This window comes from Rutidosis leptorrhynchoides, chromosome 4 (assembly GCF_046630445.1).
Source record: "Rutidosis leptorrhynchoides isolate AG116_Rl617_1_P2 chromosome 4, CSIRO_AGI_Rlap_v1, whole genome shotgun sequence".
Lineage (NCBI taxonomy): Eukaryota > Viridiplantae > Streptophyta > Magnoliopsida > Asterales > Asteraceae > Rutidosis > Rutidosis leptorrhynchoides.
In genome coordinates this window covers 119,795,139-119,813,108 of record NC_092336.1, presented here as the reverse complement: position 1 = coordinate 119,813,108, position 17,970 = coordinate 119,795,139, and the positions used below count along the sequence as shown (strand labels likewise).

General features: G+C 31.7%; 2 protein-coding genes across 2 annotated transcripts; both read left to right on the top strand.

Moving 5' to 3' along the window:
• Positions 1–3,134, top strand: LOC139843221 (uncharacterized). Its single transcript, XM_071833286.1, has 8 exons — positions 1–349; positions 1,222–1,346; positions 1,491–1,528; positions 1,623–1,733; positions 1,835–1,914; positions 2,017–2,053; positions 2,767–2,808; positions 2,901–3,134. The coding sequence occupies exons 1-8, from the start codon at positions 65–67 to the stop codon at positions 2,984–2,986; spliced, it is 804 nt and encodes a 267-aa protein (XP_071689387.1). The 5' UTR covers positions 1–64; the 3' UTR covers positions 2,987–3,134.
• Positions 3,135–4,306: 1,172 nt separating this feature from the next.
• On the top strand, positions 4,307–4,627 carry LOC139840949 (probable calcium-binding protein CML16). Its single transcript, XM_071831189.1, has one exon. It carries the CDS (start codon positions 4,307–4,309, stop codon positions 4,625–4,627), a length of 321 nt encoding a protein of 106 aa, XP_071687290.1.
• Positions 4,628–17,970: the final 13,343 nt, after the last annotated feature.

Genomic DNA, 17,970 nt, shown 5'->3' with positions numbered 1-17,970 from the left:
CCTTTTTCAATTGAAAAAAAAAAGATTTTACCTTTCTCACCAAAATTTATTTTAATTTTCATCAATGGCAACAGCAGCAGCAGCAGCAGCTAACATATCTTCATCGTGTTCTCCGCACACATTCGATCCTGTTAATAAGCTTGATCGTCTTCATCGTCCTGGTTTCTTTAAATTACCAATTCACCCTCATTATGATCATAAATTGCGATCTGTTGTTGTTCGTTGTCAAATCCCTAAATTCGAACCCAAAATATCAACTACTAATTTAAATGTTACAGAACCCACATCTTCTCCTTCATCATCTTCATCTTCTAGCATTGATTTTCTTACTTTATGTCATAGCCTTAAGGTAAATTCGATTAATTTCTTATAAAAATTGCTTGTTGTTCATTGTTAATTAAGTTTTGTGTGAATGTCATTATGTACCATTATTTTGTTATATTAGGTATATGTAAATTAGGGCTTGATAAAAAGCTAATATATTTATATTTATTTTTATTATTATTAAGATTAAGAATTAAGATTAAGAATTAAGATTAAGATATAATGATATATTTATTTTGGGAATCTAGTTGTTGCTACTTTATTTATATTTTTTTAAAGAAAAAATAAGCATATGTATTGAATCGAGGGGCGATCTCTAGAAGAAGCTTGATTGTGGGTACATTTGATAAAACGTAGTAATGATTAAGCGTTGAATGATCCAAAATCTGGATGATTCAAAGGTTTTGATTGAAGCATGGTTCTAAATGACAATACCATTATTGATATGAAAATAATCAATGAAGTAAATACATTATATTAGCCTTTGCATGAATAAATAAAAGAATATAATTGTTTAGCAAGTGTTATGGATATTCCGTATAATCTAAGAAGGATATTAAAGAGTGTATTTCAACTAGAAACGGTTCAACACACATTTCTTTATCATCCAGAATTAACAAATGAAAGCGTTGAATGCTGAACGGTTCAACATTAGTGCTTAATCATTTTATTAGATGCAATCAAACACATCCTTAACCATAAGTATAGCACGCGAGATGTAAATCAAGCTTACATGGCAGCCCAATTTGATATTTCTACATTAACCAACCCACTACTCTGCCCCTACCAGGAATTTTATGATTTCTAACAATTTACAATCTTTAAATTCTATTATTTTCACAGTATATTAACAAAATTTTTGTAATTACTAATATGAACATAACTTATTCAATGTAGACGACAAAAAGAAAAGGATGGGTGAATCATGGAATAAATGGTCCTGAATCTATTGCTGATCATATGTATCGTATGGCATTGATGTCTTTAATTGTTGGTGATCTTCCTGGTGTTAATAGGGAAAGGTTCGGTCTACACTCACTTTGCAAGTTTCTTTTATTCCTTTATATATTTTCAACCTTGCAACTAATGATTTAAATGTAAGAACAATATTTTACTTATACAATAGTGTATCTTTTTTCACTATTTATCTGTATTAATTTATATAGGTGTATCAAAATTGCAATCGTGCATGACATTGCAGAAGGTACATGTGTAATACTCAATTTTCATTTATGTGTATGATTTACTGGTTTGTTTATTGGCTTATTATGATTTATGATATAATATGAATTTAACAGCAATTGTTGGAGATATAACGCCATCTGATGGTATACCTAAAGTAGAAAAGAGTAGACTTGAGCTAGCGGCTTTGAATGAAATGTGCAATGTTCTTGGTGGTGGGATGAGGGGTATTTTCAATTATCCATTATCTAAAATTTATATTTATATGTTATAATTTTTTAGTTTTTTCGAATGGGTGTGAGTCGATTATATGTTTAATAACTTGCAGCTGAAGAAATTAAAGAACTTTGGAGGGAATATGAGGATAACGCTTCACTTGAGGCTAACCTGGTGAAAGATTTCGATAAAGTATGTTTCTCCATCTTTTTTATTCAATTTTATAATGAAAGGCTTTATCTTTTTTCAAAACATCTGTTCTAGATATTGAAGTTTAGTGTTTTCATTCTACAGGTCGAGATGATCTTGCAAGCACTTGAATATGAAACTGGTATGTTTAGGTCACAAGCATCTTATGGCTAAGAAACAGTAAAAAAAAACTATAACTTGTTACTATTACATAAAATATCTCTAGGTCATTTCATTTCTATGCTCGTCTGTTGGATATGAATACCATCCCGAATAAGTGCCAAGTACTCAGTGGAAAACTGATAATATATATTCATACAAGAACTATCATCCTTTTGTTGGACACCTTTTGACCCATTTCGAAGTTCAACTTAGAAGTTCCTTAATTACACAACAAATACAAAATCTAGATCTTCGAAAACACAACCATTATAAAGGTCCTTGTTAAGTGTAACAACAACATTAGTACAGTTATGTTTTTTTTTGCTATGCTATATTATGAATTACAGTGTATAAGAGGGGGGCAACTTGGATGGGTCAGGTAATGGGTCAAAACAGTTGCAGGTAGAAACGGGTCAATATTTATCGTGAGTTTGTTTTTTTTTTTTTTTTTTTTTTTCATAAAATAATGTAGGAGGTTTAAAAAGCAGAATCTTGGACCAGTTTCAACCTATTTGACCGTTCCCTATCTATTCATCTTTTGATTTGATTCATTTGAGATAAAAAAAATAACTTAAATTGACCCATTCATAGTACTATCTATTACGGGTCCCATAGGCCATAGAAATAATCTTGAAAATGACGTTACTGTCTTGCTTCATTCTGCGATATATTGCTAATATGTTGCTATTGCAGAACACGACAGAGTTTTGGACGAGTTCTTTCTCTCGACAGCCGGTAAGATCTACCTCTTAGCCATCATTAAAAAAAAAACATAATAAATTGTTTATTTTGCGGCCGTAGTTTTTTCAATGATGGTTGTTCTGCAGGGAAGTTTCAAACAGAAATCGGCAAGAGTTGGGCAGCCGAGATCATTGCCAGAAGAAATTCAAGGTTGGCAAACAAGCATAACTAACTAACTAATCAGACTTATCATTTTGTTTAACTAATTAGCAAAACCCGGATACAATGTGGCATCTTATCTGTAATGTGCAAGTTGTTGCATTAGTTTCAAGATGTCAAAGTTTTGAAGCTACTGTTTTTGTAACACAATAGCTTTAAGCCAAGAGATTTGTTCTCTTTTGGCTTTAATGTATTGACTTAATGACTTTTGTGCATCTTCATATTTAATTTATTTATATCATTATGGTTACCATATTTATCCAGTGATAAGCCGTCTAGATTGCTTGTATATCTCGTATTCGAACTTCTCTTGGTGGATATTTGATATAGTTCGAGAAATGGTCTGAAACGATCATAGGGATACCTCGATTAGGTTATGTACATTTGAGAAAAAGAAAACCGCTCTCTAAAGTAAAATGATCAGAAAATTCTTTATCTATTTTGCCACTAATAAAAGTTTATTTCAAACAAATAAGTTACTTTATTACGTAGAAAATGTGTTTTTATTTGGGTCTTTGTTTGAAAAGGAATAATTGTAGCAATATTTTGACCCTTCAGTTTTGACTTTTCTTTGTCATTGCTTTTTATAAGATCTCGTCTTTGGTGCGTTTGACTTTGTTTGTGAAGAATTTTTGAACCTAAGACAGATAACCAACGTCGCAATTTTTACAAGACGATTAAAGTTGTATTCTAAGTTTGCTTTTAAGGAGGGGATTTTGGTCAGCGTGTTGTGGCGGAAAATCGTTTACACTAATAAATGATTCTTCTATATATATTAAGCATTGTTTCAGTAGTTTATATATACAATACTCATATTGATAATTTAGTATGGTAAAAAAATTATATATTTTCCATTGATTAATAAAGTTTCTGTTAACAATAAAAACAGAATTTCGATAATGACTCACGTCGAATACATAGAATAGTTAACACAAGAATTATGTAATCCCAAGGCCCGAAGAAAAAGAGTTTGGGTTTAGAAGATGTTTTGTTCTACAATTACTAACTTTATGTTTGAACCCTTTTGTCTTAAGTCTTAACACAAACCACATGTAACCAATATACAATACCAAAAATCATCCTATTCATAACTCTCTCATATTCTCCTTGCGATTTTGTTTTCTCCTTCATATTCACAGTCATATTTATTCAATCATAGTCATTTGCGGGTGTTATGACTCTAGTTGCATTCAACCAAGTCAATATATTAAGAGACATTTTCACCCGTTTTGACCTTGACTCTGATGGCAGACTAACACATCTCGAGCTCGCGTATTAGGTCCGTTGGACTCAAACTAGGCGACGATTTAGATACTAGACATTGTTGGCTAATATGTATGCTAATGGAAACAGATCTATTGATTTTAAAGAATTGTTGAATGCCATCTTGCTTGATTACATCAATGAGGTTTTCAACAATGATGACCAACTCATGAAGATGTTTTGCATGTTCAACAAAGATGGTGATGGTTTCATCACCCCTGTCGAACTGGCTAGCCAAATGGTTAAAATGGGTCACCCATTGACCTCTCGTGAACTTATTGATCTCGTGCATGATATCGACACAAATGGTGATGGCATCAATAGATTTCATGAATTTACAGCGGTTTTAGGCATGGCCATATCAGAATTCTTTGAAATAAAAGCGTCCTAACATCGATTGGCCATTTTCCTTGGTCGACATTTACCATCCAATGATCCAATCAATCTTTGAAATAAAAGCGTCCTAACATCGATTGGCCATTTTCCTTGGTCGACATTTACCATCCAATGATCCAATCAATCATTTGGATGTTATTGAGGATTGATGATGAACATACGTGGTTGAGTTTTTTTTTTAACGGCTTGAGAGGCATCAAATGCTATCATTTGCACCCACACACGCTAGCTAGGAAACTCCAAGGATCAACCCCGGGTTGCTTGGCAACTAATCGCGGGTCCTGGGTTGCTTGGCAACTAATCACAGGAATCCTGAAGAAAATCTCCCCCCTCCTCGGAATCGAACCCAGGTTGCTTGGCAACTAATCGCGAGCCCGCCCTACTAAAACTCGATACCACTCAGCTGGAAGGCAGGTAGTCGTGGATGAGTTTAGATGATCCAAAACATAATGTTTGTTCCCCTTAATTTATCGATTTATATAACTATTGTTTAATAAGGTTATTTAGGATATTTTATGTACATCATCAAAATATTATTGAAGGAGACAGAAGAAAGGTAAGGAGTGTTGTGATATCATAAAAGTTATGATTATATGGCCGACAATTTATTCTACATATTTATCAATCCACCAAGTAAAAGACAAATATGAAATCTTGTGAGTAGATTTTATACAGTAAAGTTTAGTATTATAAATACCAATTGAAATGTAAGGATATGATGCGTCGATACTTTCATAATAGAAATTATTTTCTACTTCTCTTCTTTATTCTTTGTTCATATTTATTAGTAAGAAGCCTTGTTGCTAAGAATAGACTACTAAATGTAGTTATAAACTACTAGATTTATAACACGTTATCAGCACGAAGTGCTCCGTATAATCAAGGTTTATCTAAGCAAGCACAAGTCACTAATCAAGGTAAGAAATTCTTTAACGATATCTTCTATTATTTATTAGTAAGGTAAATATTATTATCATCATAAGTAAAATTATATTTCTGTAATCCAACTTTTATTAACTCCACTAACATTTATATTTATGTTATTTAAGTTATATATGGTCGGTTATACCGCCTGAATTGTATTTATGTAATCTAACTTTTATTAACTTCACTAACATTTATATTTATGTTATTTAAGTTATATATGGTCGGTTATACCGCCTGAATTATATTTCTGTAATCTAACTTTTATTAACTCCACTAACATTTATATTTATGTTATTTAAGTTATATATGGTCGGTTATACCGCCTGAATTGTACTTATGTAATCTAACTTTTATTAACTTCACTAACATTTATATTTATGTTATTTAAGTTATATATGGTCGGTTATACCGCCTGAATTATATTTCTGTAATCTAACTCTTATTAACTTCGCTAACATTTATATTTATGTTATCTAACATTTATGATTACTTATGTAATTAATCATTATTTATTTCATGCATACTAATGTTTATTCTTAAAATTTATTATTTATGCATAATATGTTTATTCTCTTAATCTTCGTATTTATACTAAACTTCTGTATACTAAATGTATTTATAGTAATCGTATTTGTACTAATAAATTTCTTTTATTAAAATTATTATTAATACAACGAGTACATAACAGTCGTTAACGTCAACTAACGACGTTACAACGGTCATATATACATAACGGTTGTTAACGTCAACTGATTACGTTACAACGACTATATTTTTCAAATATAAAATAAACATCTCCGTTTTTCACATTTTCACAAATCAATCTTCATTTTCTCAGTTTACCACTCTCAAAAAGTTTTTTGTAAAGATGATTCACACAAGGATGATTTTTCCTATTGTATTGATCATACTAACTATCATCATTGTTGCTAATATACCACAGGGTAAACCTATATTCTACCCTGCTCTTGTGATTTTATCATTTGTAATCATGCCATTATTCTGTTGTTTGCTACTTATAAATTTAAAATGATTCTAATTTCATTTTATTATTTATCTATGAATAGAAGTTGATTATGATTATGATTTATGTTGTTCATCTTTTTGATAATAGAAAATGTCGAATTTGAAAAGGCTTAAATTTGCTCCTTTAGAATCAAGTGGGAACAACTACTTAACATGGGTTATGAATGTAGAAAAACATCTCGAATCAATCGGTATTATAGAAACCCTGAATGAAAATAACAATTGTTCCGAACAAGAGAAAGCAATAGCAAGTATTTTTCTTAGCAAACATATTGACGAGTCCTTAGAATCTACATATTATATGATCGAAGATCCAAGTGTATTATGGAAAATACTCAAAGATAGATACGATATTAATTATCAAGAAATAATGGTGATTCGTGAAAGAATAAAATTGAAGATGTTAGTAGACGCTCTTATAAGAATCCCGGAGATTCTTATTAATGATCTGGTAACGTGGATCATCAGTCTAGTATTTCTTGAATACATGAAAATCTTGTTTATCTCTACAAATAGTCCCAAAAGAAAAGAAAACGAGAGTGAATCTGTTGAAAAATCTTGATTAAATAAACCATGAGCTATCTTGAGACTTGAATGGTTTGAATTTTCTAAGATGCCTAGCTTGTTATGTATCACTCATAAATAAATGGTTTAAGACCATAACGCATATGTTTACTAAGTGTTATCTTTTATGTACTTCAGATTGTAACTTGTTTGCAGGTAATATAATTTGATTATCTTGCTGAAATATAACTCATTATTTGCTTATCTTATTTGAAGTTTTAGTATGAATCCTGCTAAAATACAACATCAATTAAATGGTAAAGACCTATGTATTGCAGATACTGGTAACATACACACTATGATCAAATCTAAGAAATACTTCATTGATTTAAATCAAATGAAGGAATTATAAATACTATATCAGGTCTTGCAAACTTGATAAAAGGAACGAAAAAGGCAAAAATTCATATTACCAAATGGTACGAATTTTCTGATAAACAACGCTTTGTTTTCTCCCAAATCAAAGAGAAATTTGTTAAGTTTCTCTGATATATATCATAATGGATATAATTATCAGTCAATGATAACCGGAAATGAGAAATACCTATGTAGCACCGAAAAGTGCATATGATTAAAAGCGCATATGATGAAAAGCGCAGCGCATATGATTAAAAGCGCATATGATGAAAAGCGCAGCGCATATGATGAAAAGCGCATATGATGAAAAGCGCATATGATTAAAAGCGCAGCGCATATGATTAAAAGTGCATATGATGAAAAGTGCATATGATGAAAAGCGCAGTGCATATGATTAAAAGCTCATATAGTGAAAAGAATATATGATGAAAAGCGCATATGGTGATTAATGAAAAAAGTACATATGGTGATTAATGAAAAACACATATGGTGATTAATGAAAAGAATATTGAGAAAGAATCACCAATGTTTCTTGAAAGAATTCAAGGTGATATATGTGGACCAATTCATCCACCATGTGGACCATTTAGATATTTCATGGTCCTAATAGACGCATCTAGTAGATGGTCTCATGTTTGTCTATTATCAAATCGAAACATGGCATTTGTAAAATTTCTTGCTCAAATTATTAAATTGAGAGTACATTTCCCTGATTATACTATTAAAAGGGTGAGACTGGATAATGCTGGTGAGTTTACATCTCAAGCATTTAATGATTTTTGCATGTCTATTGGGATTGTTGTTGAACATCCTGTTGCTCATGTGCATACACAAAATGGTTTAGTCGAATCACTAATTAAACGATTGCAGTTAATACCTAGACTATTGATAATGAGAACAAAATTCCCAGTATCTATATGGGGTCATGCAATTTTACATGCTACATCATTAATTCGCATTAAACCAAGTGCAAGTCATACATATTCTCCCTTGCAACTTGCTTTTGGCCATCAACCAAATATTTCTCACCTTAGAACATTTAGTTGTCCGGTTTATGTTCCTATCGCACCATCACAACGCACTAAAATGGGTCCTCAAAGAAGGATGGGAATATATGTTGGATATGAAACATCTTCAATCATAAGATATATTGAACCCATGACGGGTGATGTTTTTACAGCATGTTTTGCTGATTGTCACTTTAATGAAACATTGTTCCCTAGATTAGGGGGAGAAATAAAAAATAAAGAAAATGATGTTTCATGGTGTGAACCTCAATTAATGTATCTTGATCCTCGCACAAAAGAATGCGAGATCGAAGTTCAAAAAATAATGCATATGCAAAAACTTGTGAATAAATTGCCTGATGCATTTACAGATACAAAAAGAGTGACTAAATCATATATACCAGCAGCAAATGCTCCAGCTCGAATTGAAATTCCAAAAGCTGGCAATAATGTCACTCTTGAATCTTTGCCACTCCAAAAACGTGAGAGACCAATTGGTTCCAATGATAAAAATCCTCGAAAAAGAAAATCAGCTGATAATGAGGTAAAAGAAAGTGTTCAATAAGAACCACAAATCAATACTCCTTCTGCAGAGGAGATTGATGATGTAAATACAGAATTTTCAATCAATTATGCACATTCAAAAATATTATGGAACCGAAATGAAATGAAAAATCTTGATGAGATATTTTCATATAATGTTGCATATGATATCATGAATGATGATGATGATCCAGAACCAAAATCTGTCATGGAATGTCAAAATAGACATGATTGGGATCATTGGAAAGGAGCAATACGAGCTGAATTTGAATCGCTCAATAAAAGAAAAGTTTTCAGATCTATCGTTCTCACACCTAAAGATGTGAAACCTGTAGGATATAGATGGATTTTTGTGTGAAAAAGAAATGAGAAAAATGAAGTTGCAAGGTATAAAGCTAGACTTGTAGCTTAAGGTTTTTCTCAAAGACCAGGAATTGATTATGAGAAAACTTATTCTCCTGTTATGGATGCAATTACTTTTAGATATTTAATCAGCCTGGCAGTTTCTAAAAATTTAGAAATGCATCTCATGGATTTTGTAACTACTTATCTATATGGATCACTTGATAGTGATATATATATATATATATATATATATATATATATATATATATATATATATGAAGATACCTAAAGGATTTAACGTATCAGAAGCATCCAACACAAAACCCAAAGAAATGTACTCAATCAAAATACAAAGGTCTTTATATGGGTTGAAACAATCGGATCGCATGTGGTATAAATGATTAAGTGATTACTTGATAAGCAAAGGGTATACAAATAATCTTATTTGCCCATGTGTATTCATTAAGAAAACAATATCCGGATATGTGATCATAGCTGTTTATGTCGATGATCTTAACATCATAGGTACAAATAAAGAGATCCATGAAGCCATTCAAATTCTAAAGAAAGAATTTGAAATGAAAGATCTCGGAAAAACCAAGTATTGCCTTGGTTTGCAAACTGAACATATGCCTAATGGTTTACTTGTACATCAAACAAATTATACAGAAAAGATTTTAAAATGTTTCAATATGGACAAGGCAAAACCATTAAGTACTCCTATGGTTGTTAGATCACTTAATGTTGACACTGATCCATTTCATCCCTGTGAAGATCATGAAGATATTATGGGACCAGAAGTGCCATATCTTAGTGCAATTGGAGCTCTTATGTATCTTACAAATTGTACAAGACCAGAAAATTTTTTTGCAGTTAATTTGTTGACAAGATTCAGCTCAGCCTCTACAAAAGGACATTGAAATGGGATCAAGTACATATTTTGATACCCTTGAGGAACTGCTGATTTAAAATTATTTTATTCTAACGATTCAAAACAAGATTTGGTTGATTATGTATATGCAGGTCATATATCTAATCCTCATAAAGATAAATCTCAAACTGGATATGTATTCCTAAATGGAGGTACCACAAAATCATGGCGTTCTTAAAACAAACACTTGTTGCAATATCATAAAATCATGACGAAGTGATTTCATTACATGTAACTACTCGAAAATGTGTTTGGTTGAGATCAATGACATAAATCATTATTGATTCTTGTGGACTAGAATGCTATAAAAGGCCAACAACTATTATGAAGATAATGCAGCTTGCATAGTACAAACGAAAGAAGAGTATCAAAAGTGACAGAACAAAACATAAATGCTGACGAGGCACTAAAGCCATAGACGGTCTTAACGGTCATAAGTTTGATGGAAAAGAATGGTATGTTGGTAAGGCTCAGAAAAGGAATGAAAGGGAATAGGAATTGAAACAACGGTTTGAGTAAACTATGAAGGAGACTGTAGACAAATCATGGGGGCTAAACTATACATAAAGGATTTAGATGATAAAGTTTCAGATGAAAACCTTAGATTCTGCTCATATACTCAAGATCACATTAAGGACAATCAAATTAAAATGAGATATGTTTAATCCAGCAACAACTCTGTCATCTTTTACCAAAGCACTCTCAACTGCTCTTTTCATAAAACACATTCACAATATCGGCATGAGGCATGTTCAAAAGATGTAATAGCTGAGGCGATGCCTACTTGAGGGGGAGTCAATTTTATGCTGCACTCTTTTTCCCTTAGCTAAAGTTTTTTCCCACTGAGTTTTCTTTAGCAAGGTCTTTAACGAGGCAGTACAAGTTGTTCTCTAATGAAACAAAATTGTCATCCAAGGGGGAGTGTTGTGATATCATAAAAGTTATGATTATATGGCCGACAATTTATTCTACATATTTATCAATCCACCAAGTAAAAGACAAATATGAAATCTTGTTAGTAGATTTTATACAGTAAAGTTTAGTATTATAAATACCAATTGAAATGTAAGGATATGATGCGTCGATACTTTCATAATAGAAATTATTTTCTACTTCTCTTCTTTATATTTATTAGTAAGAAGCCTTGTTGCTAAGAATAGACTACTAAATGTTGTTATAAACTACTAGATTTATAACAAGGAGAATTATCTCATATTAAATTAAGAAAAGAATTAAGTGGTTGATCAGGTGGTTTACATCATATAATTTGGATGGTCGACTTGTTTGGTCACCCTGGTTTTGCATTTGTTACGCTAGTGATCCTATTAACTAACGACCATTATAAACTTCCGTTAAGTGTTGACTTTTGCGTTGGACTTGAGGGGTAATTTCATCTCTACATCATTCCGCTTCATCACATCTATCTTCATACCTATAAAAATTCACAAACCCTAAGTTCATCTAATCAAACACACAGTGGCGGTCATACCCCCAAATAGGGCCGGGGGTAAATATGACATTTCAATATCATCACACAATTATATAAACGAGAACGACTCTAAATGAGACGTAAATAAAATCAATAATTCAATTGCAGCGGAAACATAATCGTTTTACATGGTAAACCCAAATGTAATAAATGTTTAACAAATGCTAAGATATAAATAATGTGGACTCCAATGCATCAGCAAGTAAAGCAACATAGGGCAGCACATAAGCTATTCTTCACCTGAGACAAACATGCTTAAAATGTCAACACAATGGTTGAGTGAACATTGATGTCGTAGCGTGGGGGTACGAAATAGTTTATATTTTTACTAGGAAATACTATTAAATACGATACAAGTTTTAATTAATTTATTTACAGATGGGATATACCTAAACTCTGCTACAACACTATAGGCAGTGTACCTAATCATAGAGTAGTATAGTTTTTAGTAAGTCCGGTTCGTTCCACAGGGAGACGACTTATTTTACACTATATTTTAAACAACTATATTTGTACAAAATATATATTTTTATATATAATAATAATATAAAAGGGGGTTTACCGTTTAATGACCGGTTTGTCGATTTTAAAACTTTAGTCGCAGTTAAAACCTAATGTAAAATATTAAAAATAAATACAACTTAATTTAAAGCGTAAAGTAAATAACGATAATGAAATTGCGATAAATAAAAGTGCGATAATTAGAAGTGCAATTAAATATAAAATAAAGGAAATTAAATATGAAATAAAAGAATTATGCTTATTTAAACTTTCGTAATCATGATTTTTGACGTGTTGATTTTAGTTTTATGCCCATGAGTTAATTGTCCTTTGTCCTGGATTATTTAATATGTCCGTCTGGTTTTTGTCCATAACAGTCCATCAGTCATAAATATAAAGTGCGAGTGTCCTCGTCAAATTATCTTTATACCCGAAGTTAAATATTCCAACTAATTGGGGACTTAAACTGTAACAAGGTTTTAATACTTTGTTTAATAATTACACCAGGATATCGACTGCGTGTAACCCAATGTTTTAATACTTTGTTATCAATTATGCCAAGTGTCCTTGTACATAATTTCACCCCTGTTTTAATAATTTCATAGACTATTAATCCATTCCCGTGTCCGGTTAAATGAACGATTATTCGTACATATAAATACCCCGCCTATCGTGTCCGATTGAGTGTATATGGTTATTTATAGGTACGTCCAATTGTAAATCTTTATATTAAAATTAACAAACTATCATTTAGTTAAACAAATATAAAGCCCATTAGTTGCCCATAGTCTAATTTCCACAAGTGTCGTTCTTTTGTCCAAACCCCAAATTTGGTACAAAGCCCAATTACCCAATTTTAGTATTTTAGCCCAACATCATGATTACTTCGTCTTAAATAAGCATAATAATAATTTAAGTACGAGACATTAATTTAAAAAGGAGAACATAGCTTACATCGATTATTTATCACGTAGTGTTACACGGACAGAGCTCCGACTTTAAAACCCGTAAAATAACCTTTGCATAACCCAAAACTAATCTAATATAAAACTATACTATACTATATATATATAATATATATATATATATATATATATATATATATATATATATATATATATATATATATATATATATATATATATATATATATATATATATATATATATATATATATATATATTTATTATTATTACATAGGAGTATTATTATTATTATTTATATATATTTTTTTTTAAAACTGCAGAAGCTCGTGGCCTTTTATAGGCATTTTGGAATCTGGCTGCTCCACGAGTCGTGGAGTTTTTGGCCTTCAAACTCCGCGAGTCGTGGAGTTTGATTTTTCAGCTCACAATTTTTTGGATCTTAGCTTGTCGACGTAATTAAATAATAATATAATATATAAATAATTTTAAGAATTATTTAAATATTATATTTTATTTATGTGCATAGTTGACTTGTAATTTTTGCACCGTTGCGTCGCGCGTTGAGAGTTGACTCATGTCCCGGTTCCGGATTTTCGAACGTCCTTTCGTATAATTTAATATCTTGTACTTTGCGTTCCGCAACTTGTACTTTTGTCATTTTTAGACGTTTCTTATCAATAAATTGAACCACTTAGATTGTATCTTGTACATTTGAGCTTTTTGGTCATTTGCATCTTCAAATTGTCGTTTTCGCCTTTTGTCTTCGCACTTATTTAATATAAACGATTACAACTTAAAATAGGACAATTACAACTAAATAATTTACATATTGGGAGGATATTGCTACTAAATATATATTCATTTGGAGCACTATCAAATATTCCCACACTTGAACGTTGCTTGTCCTCAAGTAATACAGAACTTGAAATTAAATCACATGAATCACTTCTTTATTCTTCACACTTTATACATCAGTGATTTTGATACGGCGGTATAAACAATGATAGTAATGATGTGGTTTACAGTCCCACATGACTATAAAAATTTAGATCCTTTAAGGAAATTGGATCTTTATGAAAACATTTGATCTTTTGAAAATTAAATCTAGCTTTTACCCTAGATAAGTTTTCCGGAATAACCCTTCACCGGTGTTTGCAAATTCTTTTTGTGGGTTTGGTGGGTTTCAGATTTGAAAATTTTAGCTCAACACTTATGGTTTTGTGTCACCCACTTGCTAACCTTGTATTAGGAAAGCAACACGTCCAGTTTACTTGTCCCGTATATTACCTTTCGGTAAACTACCGTCCGGTTGTAAAGGAAAGCGATGAACAAGCAACTGTTAAGGCAATGTCTAATGACATGCATTTGATTATGGTCTAAAAACGTGTCGGATGCTATTACTATCCTTTGTAGGAGCAATAGTAAAGATCGTCCTATGATTTTTTGGTCTGGCACAAGGTCCTGTCTTCGACCATGCTATGCAACCACCGTTCTTACGGTTGACACCCGATTTGGTTCATGTGACCTAATGAATTCCAGGTGAATTCCTAGGATTTTATGTTCAATGGTAATGAACGCATTGAAAATGGGTTTTCAGAAAACAAATCGGTTTATAATTTTGATCAAAATATTTTCTCGTTCAAGCTCGAGTTTAGATATCATTGAATTCCATGAGTTTGAATTCTCAATCTTTAAGGTCAATCTCAAGGATTGAGTAATATCAGTCTTAAAAGCTGATTTTTAATCTTTAAGGAGATTATCCTTTCTGGGGATCTGATTCATTAGTCTTATCAAGCTAATTTGCACGGTGTCCCCCCCATTGTACGAGATAAATCCTTCTCATGGTTAGGATAAATCTGACCACTTGGTGACCCTGTTTGATGCTGAGGTCCGTGGATTTTCTGCTGATTTTAGTGATGACTTTTCTAGATTTTTCGTCAACCTACAGCTGGTCTGAACGACAACTTCCTGACCTAAATCAAGAAGTGCGTGTCTTTTTTAGAAGACTTTACTTCCTTTTAATGATGAAATTGATTCATCGTGTAGATCCATCTTTCATTACAGTAAATCGGGTAAAACAGTTAATTTAGCCCAAAACAAAAGCACCTGCAATAAACTTTACAGAAACATGTGATAGATAATTTTTTATTGAATAACTTGGTATATTCTCCCCACACTTGGCTTTTTTCATGCATCTTTTTATATCTTAAATAAATAAATTCAAGCGTTTTAGTTGTTTCTCAATTTATGTCCTTTTCGAGGTAACGATAATTTCGGTATTAACACCTAGTTTTCATCGTTCATAAATATGTATAAACATGATTTTGAATTCATTTAGTTGAAATTTTTTCAAATTTTCACAAAATTTGGCAAATAAAACCAAGTGTAAACCCGAGAGAATTTATAATCCTTCCCCACACTTAAGATCATGCAATGCCCTCATTTGCATGAAATCAGACTATAATTATAAATTCATGAGGGTGATTAGTGTAGAAAGTAGTTAAAGATACCATAAAATTGCAGGATGATAGATGGTGCACCTCATCGTTCATTCCTTTTTTTGTTTTATTACACATGTTTTTCTTCAAAAATGGTTGCTTTTATGAACTGTTTGCTAATCTTTGAAAATGCGTCTTTTACCCTAACTTATCATGCATTTTTGTTAACGAGTTATGCACTAACCCGAACCCCTAATTTAACGTTAAGTGGGGTTAGACTTCCCCACACTTAGCTGACGACATGTGAAGTCGGTAGAATGAGTTCCACGAATTAGAGTAGTGAGCCAGTTATTTACATCTCCGGTGATGTATAATATATCAATGGGTTTAAAGTTTAGACTCGCCCGATTGTCACTACTTAATTTTTTTTAAGTGTAGCTTTTAGTAAATGGATATGTCTTTTCTGGTTTTTGGTCAAATGGATCGATATACACCGACATACTTATTTCTATAGGGTGGACAATTCCTAATATTTCCTTCCTTTTATTCTCAGGATCAAAGTTTTCACCTCTATTATCCAATTGGGTGAAATTCGAGGTGTCATTATCTATTACAGCTCGTAGTTCATTTCCGATGGATGACTCGTCTATTGAGAATATTGGGTTGGAAGGTTGTGGAATGGTGAAGTTCGGTTTGGCCTCGGGGGTAAAATTTTCAACGTTATCGTATTCCCAAGAGTACCAATTTGTCACCCTTACTTCTTCTTTATCCATTGATGGATCGATGATTTCGTCGGTAGAGGCTAATGTGTCGATATGTTGTGAAATTGGTAAGACTGAATAAAAAGTATCATCGGGATAGTTGGTGATTTCGGAGCTCTCGAATTCATCAAAATTCGAGGATATGAGATTTTCTTGCACACGACTCCTCAGATCAACAGGTGTGTAGTCTGATAGAGTTTCAGCTTGCCGGTTTACAAACTCTCTCATTTGTTCATTTTGAGCATTGAGTTCTTCGAGTTTGATTTTCATATTGTCTAATAAATTTTCAGACACGTAATTTTCCTCGTCTACTGGTTGTTGAGTTTGGAAATATTCTTGGGAATAATCCCAATTTGATTTGTATTCTTCATAATCATTCCATTCAGGTTCCGTGGTTGCGTAATTTTCCATAGGAACGTAATAATAACATTCCCATGTTGAGTGATAATCTCCACAGATTTCACAACCAGTTATTGTTTCGTCATTCGTGATCCAAGATTGACCGAACGAATTGTCATCAACACCCGTTTGAGAGTATTGATTTAATTGATTTTGGATATCAAAAAGAGTTTCCATAGCCTTGTTTTCAAAATTTTCCATTTTATTGCGATGGCCAAATTTTAGCTACAATGTGGTGCATTTACTAATTATCCTATTAGTTATAAAAATAGAAAAACTTATATAAGTTGTCCAATTAATAGACTTTTCTGCTTTTGCCCACGTTTCGAATAGCCAAAAGATGCAGTAGGGAGCCAGAACTCTTTAAATCAGAAGCTCACAACTCAGCCACTAACAAATCCAACTATTACTACGAAGCAGAAAATTGTCAACGTCCATTAATTTAACCATTTAAATAATTTTTTCTTTCCGTTTGAGATATTAGATAAGAAATAGAGAAAATTTCTAAGTCCTAAAAACTAAAGCGTCGAGAAATAAGAAAGAAAAAGAACGCGCGTCGAAAAACGTCGAAAAATAAAAATAAGAAAGTAGCGAGTCGTGACTTAAAAGGCACTAAAATTTTAAAATCGTCGCAAAATTTTAAAGCACCTAAATCTTAGTCTAAAGAAATAGCACTTAAGGAATTTAACGGCAAAGCCTAAAAATCTAAAAATAAAAATAAGCTACGGCAAAATACTAGAACTTAAAACTAGCTACGAACAATAAAGATACAAATATTACACTAAAAAAAATACAAAATATAAAAATAAACTTAAAGTTGTAAAAAGTACAATTTTTATAAAAATATTATTTTTATATTTTTATTTTATAAAAGTATTAATTTTTATATATAATAAAACTAATTAAAAGTAATTATTACAAATTTAATTAAAACTAAAAATTAAATATTAAATTAATTAAACCTAATTAGGATTTTAAAATAATAATAATTAATATTATTCCGTAATAAATGCGAAGTAGGGTTCCTGGGTGCGCCTGTCAGGGTGGCTCCGCGAGTCGTGGAGTTTTAAGCCTGCAAACTCCGCGAGTCGTGGAGTTTGAAAAACGTGTTTTTGTTTTTAAAT